This window comes from Amphimedon queenslandica, unplaced genomic scaffold (assembly GCF_000090795.2).
Source record: "Amphimedon queenslandica unplaced genomic scaffold, v1.1 AMPQUscaffold_13451, whole genome shotgun sequence".
NCBI lineage: Eukaryota > Metazoa > Porifera > Demospongiae > Haplosclerida > Niphatidae > Amphimedon > Amphimedon queenslandica.
Genome location: NW_003546313.1, coordinates 83,387 through 93,245, shown reverse-complemented (window position 1 = coordinate 93,245; position 9,859 = coordinate 83,387). Strand labels below are relative to the sequence as shown.

The 9,859-nt window shown below is 38.2% G+C and overlaps 1 protein-coding gene across 1 annotated transcript in view; it reads right to left on the bottom strand.

Moving 5' to 3' along the window:
- Window positions 1–2,754, bottom strand: part of LOC105312372 (ATP-dependent DNA helicase PIF1-like) — a 5,824-nt gene extending 3,070 nt beyond the window's left edge. The window contains exons 1-4 of the mRNA XM_011404964.1: window positions 2,584–2,754; window positions 1,663–2,436; window positions 1,520–1,597; window positions 984–1,448 (exon numbers count right to left, since the gene is read on the bottom strand). Of these exons, the coding sequence (XP_011403266.1) occupies window positions 984–1,448; window positions 1,520–1,597; window positions 1,663–2,436; window positions 2,584–2,754 (1,488 nt within the window). The remainder of the gene's footprint in view (window positions 1–983; window positions 1,449–1,519; window positions 1,598–1,662; window positions 2,437–2,583) is intronic.
- Between the last annotated feature and the right edge of the window lie 7,105 nt (window positions 2,755–9,859).

Below are 9,859 nucleotides of genomic sequence, written 5' to 3'. Positions count from 1 at the left end.
GTTATGTAATAGCTCACATGACAAGAGGGCACACTCATTTCTCCTCCAACGACTATCGGTGGCAGTTCAGAGAGGAAATGCTCTTATGGTTCAAGATACACTACCATCCACCTTCGAACCCCTTTATGGCACATAAGACATAACATATTCATGGTCTAGTTGTTATTATTGTTATTTTTATGCTTATTTTGTTCCTTTAGTTGTGTCTTATTTATTTATTTTCTTCTTTTCCCTTCTGTCCTTTCTTCTCTTCTCTCCCTCTTTCTTCCCATCCTCTTATTATTATTATTTTAATTATGATTTTTATGATAATAATAACAATTAAAAAAAAAAAAAAAAAAAAAATAATAATAATAATAATAATAACAATAACAATAATCAAATACATATATAATCGAACAATTTACAAGTATAATAATAATAATAATAACGATATGACTTTTTTTTTTAATGTATCTCTGTTGTCTTTATTCGTACTTTAGTAATAATAATAATGATGAAACATAATTAATTTACAATAATCCCAGCTATGTTAAGTAATCAAAAGGAAGCATAATTTATGAAGTGCTATGGTAGTGTTTTTGAGTAAAATATGAGTAAAATACATGTAATGTGACTTATCTCTGAGGTTTGATATCCAATGAAATATACGTCTTATATCATATGATGTACTAATGTGGGCAGAGATGCACCCTAATCCATTATGACACATCCTGTGTATCCTATGTGAAATGGTGTGATGATGATGTCATCCACTCCATATGCATTTGATCCTCAGGAACAGGTGAAGATTGTACTTCTACATGTACATTGATTAACTCTTCCTCTTCATTATGTACTAACATATCTTCAGGAGGTGGTCCTTCTTTAAGAGAAAGTAGTCGTTGATCTTTCCTCTCCTGAAGAAATCTACTATTAGCGATGTTATTGAGTCATTGGAGAGGAAATGGTGGCATAAACAGAATATCCTTCGGCTTCCTTACTCTGGAGCAGGCGACAAATGTCAATCCACAAGAGAACTCCTTCCCTACACCAATGACTACTTTGTCTAGAGTGAGTCCCTGCGATTTGAGGATCATCACTGCCAACGCTAGCTTGAGTGGTAGTTGAAGGCATGAACATCGACCACCTGAAGAAGACCAATTACGACGTACTGGAGTGATTGTTACTGTTCCATCATGCACAGTTGGTCCAGTGTAACGATCAAACCGTACCATTACAGCCACTGGTAGATGAGGACGTGTGGTTTCCTTGTAGCAGATATCTTCAACTGTTCCCATTGCTCCATTAACTAATCCCACTTCAACCCACAAGTTGCTAGTAAGCATTACTACTGCTGATCTTGCTAGCATCACAACTGGTTCCAAGCCACCAGCATCATCAGTTGGAGCTTTGGCTGCATTGGCTCCAGTGGGTACTGCCTTGATGGTAGCAATTGGGTGACCACACTCACATATAACATAGCAACATTGTGATCAACAACAGCTTCAACAGTAGGGAACAGTCGAAGAGCATTTACATATGGAGACTGGTCTTGTACTCTAATTGGTGTTTGCTCCATGAGGTGGTCCAGTCTTCCATTGTAGTATCTCCATTCCTGAGACATATTAGAATGTCCCGAAATACGATCTGATAAGGATCTTGTCCAGATTGCATCATTACTTGGGTTAAAGTAAATGCTGTCTCAAACTGACTGTGTGCTTTATACCCCTGGTCTGATAGATCTGATCTTGTGACTGTAGAATAAATGGGAAGGTCTATTGCTGGTGGTAACTGTCCAAAATCTCCAAACAATAAAATAGAGCACCCACCAAACACAACTTGTGACTTTCCAGGAAATGCTTGCCTCAGTCTACGGTCAATCATACCAAGGGTCTTCCTTCCCATTATTGACATCTCATCAATGATGAGGTACTTGGTAGATGACATTTCATCTTGCATCTTTTGCAGATTGCTTCCTTCCATTTCCTTAAAGTCACCTCTCACTGGTAGGTGCAGGAGACTATGGAGTGTCCTTCCTTCAATAATAAAAGATGCCACTCCTGTTGGTGCTGCTACTCTGACACTACCACCCAACAACCTCAAGCAGTTGATAAGGTATGATTTACCAGTACCAGCTGTACCATTGATGTGGAGTTGTTCTTGACAGTTACTCTCAAAGTGCTGTTTGACAGTGGTGTACACATCCAACTGTCTTCCATGAAGATTGTCTGGAGTAGCAGATGTGGTAAATGGAGTGGGTGTGGTATTCTGTCTTCCCTGAGCAATGAAATGGGGAGCATTATCAATATCAGAATATGATCTTGCTGCTTCTGCCCAATCATGCTCCTCAGTTGTGTTGACTGGCTCAAGTTCACTGGTTCTTTGGCAGATGAACATCCATTCCTCTTGAGCTCTTGGTTGCTGGTTCTGTTGCTGTTCGTCTTGGGATGAGTCCTATAAAAATATTAATTTATCACAACAACTAACATGCATGTACATGTAATGGAAGTAGTAAGGCTTTAGAAATGCATACTTTTAAGTTTATTCAGTATATTTAAAATTTTAACAACTAAATATTACATTACAAGTACATGTACATACTTCTTTGTCTAGAACAGTAGCTGATGATGACCGGTGCTGCTGCAGTCTGAATATATCCTGTTCTAGGGATCTTGGAACATTTCCAGACTGGAGAAATTCAGCATAGGCTTCAGTTAAGGTGTCATAGGTAGACTTGAGTTCATTGATATCTCTGAATGGCTTGCACTTCATCAGAGACTGACGACAATACTGCTCATAGTTGGGGCCAGATGGATCAGGTTAACAGTAAGGTCTGGGAGTAACAATGACTACTTTACTTCTCTTCTTTGGTTTGTCACCAAGCTCCTTTGGCATGGTGTAGTGACGAGTAAAGTCAAGTATAGTGATGGTATTGAACTGTGGAGTAGTTGGACGTGACATATGGTGATCCAGCACAGAATGAGCTGTTGCCCTCTCTCCCTCTTGTGCAGTGTTTTCAACACTTCTAGAGCCATCAAGGCTGAGAGTGAAGAAACTCCTTGATGCCTTGTACATAGGGAGCTGCAATAGAAGGTGACAAGTTTTCTGTGCTGAATGTCCCTCTCTCCAAAACTGTTCATGAGGAGCTTCTGGACAGCTTTGACTGATTTGTTGCCTTCTTTGAGAGAACGAGGAATTTTGGCAAAAGTATCCCTCAAAGACTGTGATCGTGTCTCACTTTTGGTCACATACTTGGTACAGTACTCAGCATCCCTGTTCCTTGATACAATGTACTGCATGTCGACATTAGCACGCCAGGATGTTAGTTAAAAGGCATTGAAGCTGTTCAGCATCCCATCATTACATGCAGTGAGTATTACAGGCTCCTCCACTGTGATGTTTATGGTGGTCTGTGCCTGAAGATCTTTAGTATATCCAAACTGACACTCCTGCTTGCCATTATGTGTATGTAGGCAGTAGGACTCTGAACAGTAAGTGTGTCGTTTGCAGGTAGCAATTACATCATTCAGGTCTTCCTCGAAATCTGTTACTTTAGAATATGACTCATTGCAAATGTCTGGATCAACCTTTGCTGGTGGAGCATCACTGACATTACTGCCATCAGGAAGGACAGCAGGATTGATGGTAGAGATGATCTTGTCAGCGTACTCAATGATCTTTTCCTTTTTTGACTCCACAAGATCAGGTGATGATGAGAGAAGTTTCTCAACATTAGGAGCATTGGGTAGCCAAGCTAGTCCATGTACATTAGGACTGCCCCGATGTTGCCACTTAAACCTCATCCAGTAGTCTGTGGCTCCAAGTATACCAACATAAAACACTTCCACAAACCTTTGGATCCTGTAGGTAAAAAACCAGTCAGCTAGTGCAGGATTATTGATAACTGCTCTAGCTCAAGCTTGTTTGTCATCTGGATCTTCAGGACAGATGAGGTGAGCTAACTCAGGCCACTGGTGATCAGCAGCACTGTTAGTGAAGATGGTGGGCTGTCCCAGAGTGTCTATTATAGCAATGAGCTTGTTCCTCTCCTTAAACCAATACTGTCTAGTGCCACGCACACTGGTACCATAATGGACAACTTTGTTTGAGAACCTTTCTCCTTCCTGACCGATCATGTCTCTGAGGTCATCTACAGTAAGGTGAGCTTCCCCTGGATGTTGCTTGATGTAGAATCGTCCTGTCTCATTTGCTCTGCAACGCATTTCTGTTTTGACTGCAAAAAAACGGAACCGGGGGTGTTTAGCTAATCTTCCATCATCATACTTCATTAAATGAGTGAAGTAGTCAGCAGTTCAGATACGGTGAGATCTAATGCCATTGTAGTCAGCAGCACCTATAATATGTGACCATAATTGATAAAAGGTACCTTATGGCAGATAGGAAGATTGGTCTTTATGGCCTGAAAAATCCAACTTCCTGAGCTTTATTTATCATAAAATTTCTTCAAAGGATGCAAAAAGTTATTATGTAACTTTTAGGAACAATACTTGTTTTACAGAGCACTCACAGGTCGATATTTTTCATTATAATGATGAATTTTAAAATCTGCCATAAGGTACCCTTTGTCCATTATGGTCACATATGAATTTACAAAGCATAACGTCTCTGTATAGTATATCTTGTAACAAACCTATTGGAAATAGAGTTGGGAATACCATTGAGAAGTATCCCTTTCTTGTGAACTCATAAATAGGAGTACCACCATCACTGGGCCACATGAGGGTTGATGACTGGGACTGCCCCAGTGCTTGTTGAATTGTCTCCCTCTCTGTAGCTGGAGGTGCTGCATTAGGTACAAATGATGAAGAATAGTGATCTTCACTTGTACATGTAGCTTCACCAAATGTAACTTCAGCTTCTGATTGTACTGGCTGAACTGAATGATGGTCAGCGAGGTCTCCATCATCAGGTAGACTTGCCAAGCTATCTTGATTTAAACAGAGTGCCTCTGATAGTAGATATTATTGGCCATCAACCATGTAAGAGCGTCTTCAACAACTCGTCTACGAACATGAAAGTCTCTGTGACTCTGTTTCCTCTCCTTCCTAACAACTAGTACACTGATGTCAGTTGCTAGACATGGTAATGAAGTAGCAAGGGAGTGCACGTCTTGTGGAAAGTTAATAACATGTCCACTGTAGCCTTATTGTCCATGTGGAAGTTTATATATAGACATCACTGGCATTACAGCAGATATTAACATTTCCTCTGCTTGTGACAGTGCCTAATAAAAAAAGAAAATAAAATTAAAATTATAATAATTCATGATAACTATTAATAATAATCTAAGAAATATTATACATGCATTTGTGCTGGCACAGTTCCAGGATCTATGTTTTTGCCTTTTGAGAACTTTGGGATGTGCCGGTCATGAGCACACCTACACTCCATGACCTCATTTGGCTGAGAAGAGACTGACAGATTGGGAAAGCTTTCCAAACACGTCTCATACTTTGAAGAAGTAATAGAGGAAAGAGTTTCATGAAGATTCAACATCTGTGTGTTGATAGGCAAAATCTCTTCCTCCTCTAGTCTCCTACATTGAGCAGCCATAACTCTATTACCAGCCAGCTGTTGCTCTCTCTTAGCAGGGTCCTCTTGTTCTGTTGATGCATTTCGAGTTCTATCACCTGCTAATCGCTGTTCTCTCTCAGCAGGGTCCTCTTGTTCTCTCCTCAATGTAACTCGAGCTGTTTCACCTGCTAATCGCTGTTCTCTCTCGGCAGGGTCCTCTTCTTCTCTCCTCAATGCCGCCCAAACTCTATGAACTGCAAGCCTCTGTTCCCTCTCATCAGGTCCCTCTTGTTCTCTTATCCTTCGCATCCTGGCTCTTTCTCCAGATATGTGATCTTCTCTGTCAGAAGGAGACTCTACTTGTTGTCTTTGGGCGCGATGAGACCTAACTCTAGCATTTCTATTGGACCTCTTCGCTCTTTTCTCCTCCTCAGTCTCATTCCTTCTTCCCTTCCGATCACGCTCGTTACGAAGAAGTCGACGAGTTTTACGAGCATCTTTTTGTGAATAACTCATGTTTTAAGCTTCAGCTTCTCTTGTATCTTAAGTACTCTTCAACTACTCTCTTCCAGTTAAGTTGCTTTACTCTTACTCATTATCTTTGCACATGGTACCGTAATTATCAAAATTATCATTTTAAAATGTGTGATTATTATTTTTTATAGACGCATAAATAGGGGTGACGTACGTGTACATACAAACAAACTCAACTCGACTATGTTGGGCTTGCTTTTGCTCGCCCCAATAATATTCTGCTTCTGTATATGTAAAGAACATAAAAAATTTTAAAGAACAAGGTTAAATAGGATTCCGAACGACCAACGAAAATGTGAAATGAAAATCCTACTCGTAACACAAATTCTACTCTACATTGTAATTTCAATGTTAATAAGTAAGAATTACAGATCACCTTGCAATGTAGAGTAAAATTTGCGTCACGAGTAGCATTTTCATTTCGTATTATCATTGGTCGTTTTGAATCCTACTTAACCTTGTTTTTTTAAAAATCTTGTTTGTGTTGATTTCTTTAGTTGCCATTGTGATGCTTGTTGATTTTACACAAACAACAATCGTCATTATTATTATCATTGTTGTGACTTTACATCATTTATGAGAGACAGTATTGAATGGACATGCTGAAGGAATATCAACTATCCTGATGACAAGTGAAATTAATACTAGTCTTGACTTAAGTTCTTGTTCAAGAAGATGTGAGCTGAGAGTGTCCATCTTCCCTGCAATGTTGCAGCTATTTCTGTTCTTCCAGGCTGTTGTCATTATTATCATTGCATATCATTACATTAATTTGTTTGTTTTTTAAAATAAAATAAAATCATACACTGCAAGATTAATACCTTCTTTTAGCTGGAAACAGTAGTTGATTCCAAGCATAGCTTGGTAAAAATAAATTACTTCTTCCAGAGCTGCAGATCTCAGCATGCGCGACCACACCCAAATTTTAGAGCACATGCTTCTTTTATTAAAAAACTGGCGGCATGCAGCTAAGATAGCTCTATGCAGCAGTCACAGTATCACTCTGTTGGAGTAGATTTGTGTAAGATTATCCTTGTGGCACCAACAGATACTGAGATACACACCGACAACTGGATTGACAAGACTTCTGACTTGATAATGATGAAGATGAAAAAAAGGTGGCTGAACAAAACGGCCGGTACGCCAATTTTTGGTTTTCCTCTTAAACAAGGTCTAGAGCCACGCTATGGGTACTAATGGTGTCCTCTGGTTAAGATAAGGTCCTCTATAAAATGTGGTAGGCATAGGAGCTCGTTTTCCCAGTATAGCAAGGCTGCAAAAGTCGTGGCAGCCATTTTATTTGGGGGTGAATTCTACTTAGTAACGCTACTGCGTTACTAATATACCTCTTGATTGCTCTACTATACTTTGCAATGATGTAAATAAATAGTAATTATTGTGATAGACATAAATTAGCCTTTCAACAATTATTGATTGAATACATTACAGTCATCACAATTAAAACATCTAAATTATGAATTAGTTAGTTTACTATTGCATTCTTCAATGTCTGTGATTCAGTACCATAATACACAATTAAAAATTATTGTTTATACTTCGTAGGATTGTCATTGGGCTCGCCATGCTTGTGTAGGCTGGAACTAAACTGTTGATTTGTCATTCTTTCATTAAATTTTTTTATGTTAAAGGAATTAATACTCTTTCATAAAATTCTGTAGGGTTGAAATTTTTGTACTATTTTTATGAATAATAATTCTATTGTTTCTTGATGTTTATTATTAATAATTGAACTAGTAATTATTATCATAATTTTTTTAAATAACTGAATAATTGTTGAATATAATAATTAATAATAATTAATAATAGTAATAAGAAATAACAATAATAATAACAATTATGATTGAACTCAACCCCATTGTTTCTTTCATATCTTGACAACCCTACCTTTTTTAATTTAATAGAAGTTTTTTTATTGACTTGTATCTCTACAGCAGCAGTTTCAAATACCATAAATGGTAGTTCAGAAAGTAAATACATTCTGCAGGTGAATATGGTTTTGTTAGGTATGGTGTTCGTATGCTGCATGTACTGTGTACTCACTGTATACTGATTGTATTGTGATGATGTAATGATTACTATTATAATTTCATTCTATATATATCTTTCAGTGCTGTGAATATCATTATTGTGCTACGAATATCATGATCTTTAGGCTTGTTTCAAAAATTTCCCTCAATTTGTATAGTTTTAAAAATTCCCTACTAGTCACTAAAATGAGCAGTTCCCCTGGATCTAGGCGAATTTTCCTATGTATGGAGGACACTGTCCTGAAGGGATCGAGAGGCAAAGTTTTCCACTCAGAACACTAAGAAAATAGGCTGAATAGCTGCTGTAAACATTAAAAAATGTGACCATAATTGACAAAAGGGCCCTTACGGCGGATTTTAAAATTGATTGTTATAATGGAAAATATGAACCTGTGAGTGCTTTGTTAGACAATCATTGTTTCTAAAAGTTTCATGGTAACATTTTGCATCCTGTCAAGTAATTTTATGATGAATGGGGCTCAGGAAGTTGGGATTTCATAGGCTAGAAAGACAAATTTCACTACCCACCATAAGGTACCTTTTGTCAATTATGGTCACAAATGGACTCTGCGTAGATACATCTCACAAACAGCAAACACGAGTCCCTTAATTAGGCACACCTGTCACACGTGCGCAATCAATATTTCTCTTGCCATAATTATAAATTTGTTATGCCTAGGCCTATACTATTGTTGCTTTACACACGGTGTCCCATATGAGTCATCCCAAGCTAGCAGTCACACATTTTAATCAACACATCCTACATTGGAAACAATTCTGGGTGCAATTTTGTGTCTTCATTCTCACAACTTATCGAATGCTGAGAAACTGTTTTACCTGCTACACACACTTCAAAATGGCAGTGCAAAATCCGTGACTGGTAAATTGCTATCAGGAGAGTAGTACATGGAAGCTGTTAAATGTCTAATGGCTTGTTTTGATTGACCTCATCCGATACATCAGACTCATGTAAAGATTTTCATTGATGCTCTTCCTTTTTGCACTGGGACCGGTCAGGAATTAAGAGCATTATATAATGTCATACAGCAACACACTCAAGCCTTGAAATCTGCTTGAATTAAAACTTGATTCCAATAGTGTTTGAATGGCAAGGGCAAACTCAGTCACAACATGAGACACCTCAATTCCACGATATGTTTGCATTTTTTTGATAGCCGTGCCCAAGCACCAGAGGTAACTGTACCTTCTAAAAAACATTTAAGAGTTTTCCACAATCGAAAAAACCAGTAGTGTACTCGAAGTCGATTCCTTCAAATCCAACCAATTGTGATGTCTCCAGTGGTCAGTGTCCTTTATGTAAACCATAATGATAACATCTTTATTCTTGTCCAAAGTCCGCACTTACTTCATGATCAAAAGGTCAACTCACTGTAAAGGTAACAAAGTTATGTACGAATAGTCTTTATTTGTACCTGATGTTAACTCATCTCATAGGTGTCAGAAATGCTGGAATTCTCACCATACACTGCTACATATTAACCATTAGGCACCTCGAGCTGAGCAGTCTCATGAAACTGGAGTATCTAGCAGCACAACCACAGCAAGGCTGGAACCTTTTTCCCTATTGATGACTTGTCAAAATCAAATACGGTCTATGCTCCTAATGGCTCATTAGTCAGGGTCAGAGCTCTCTTTGACAATGGGTCATTTGCATCTTTCATTTTACATAAATTGATTCAATCACTTCAGCTCAATCGCATCAAAGAAAGGATATCAGTCTCATAAATTTAAGGTGTCTC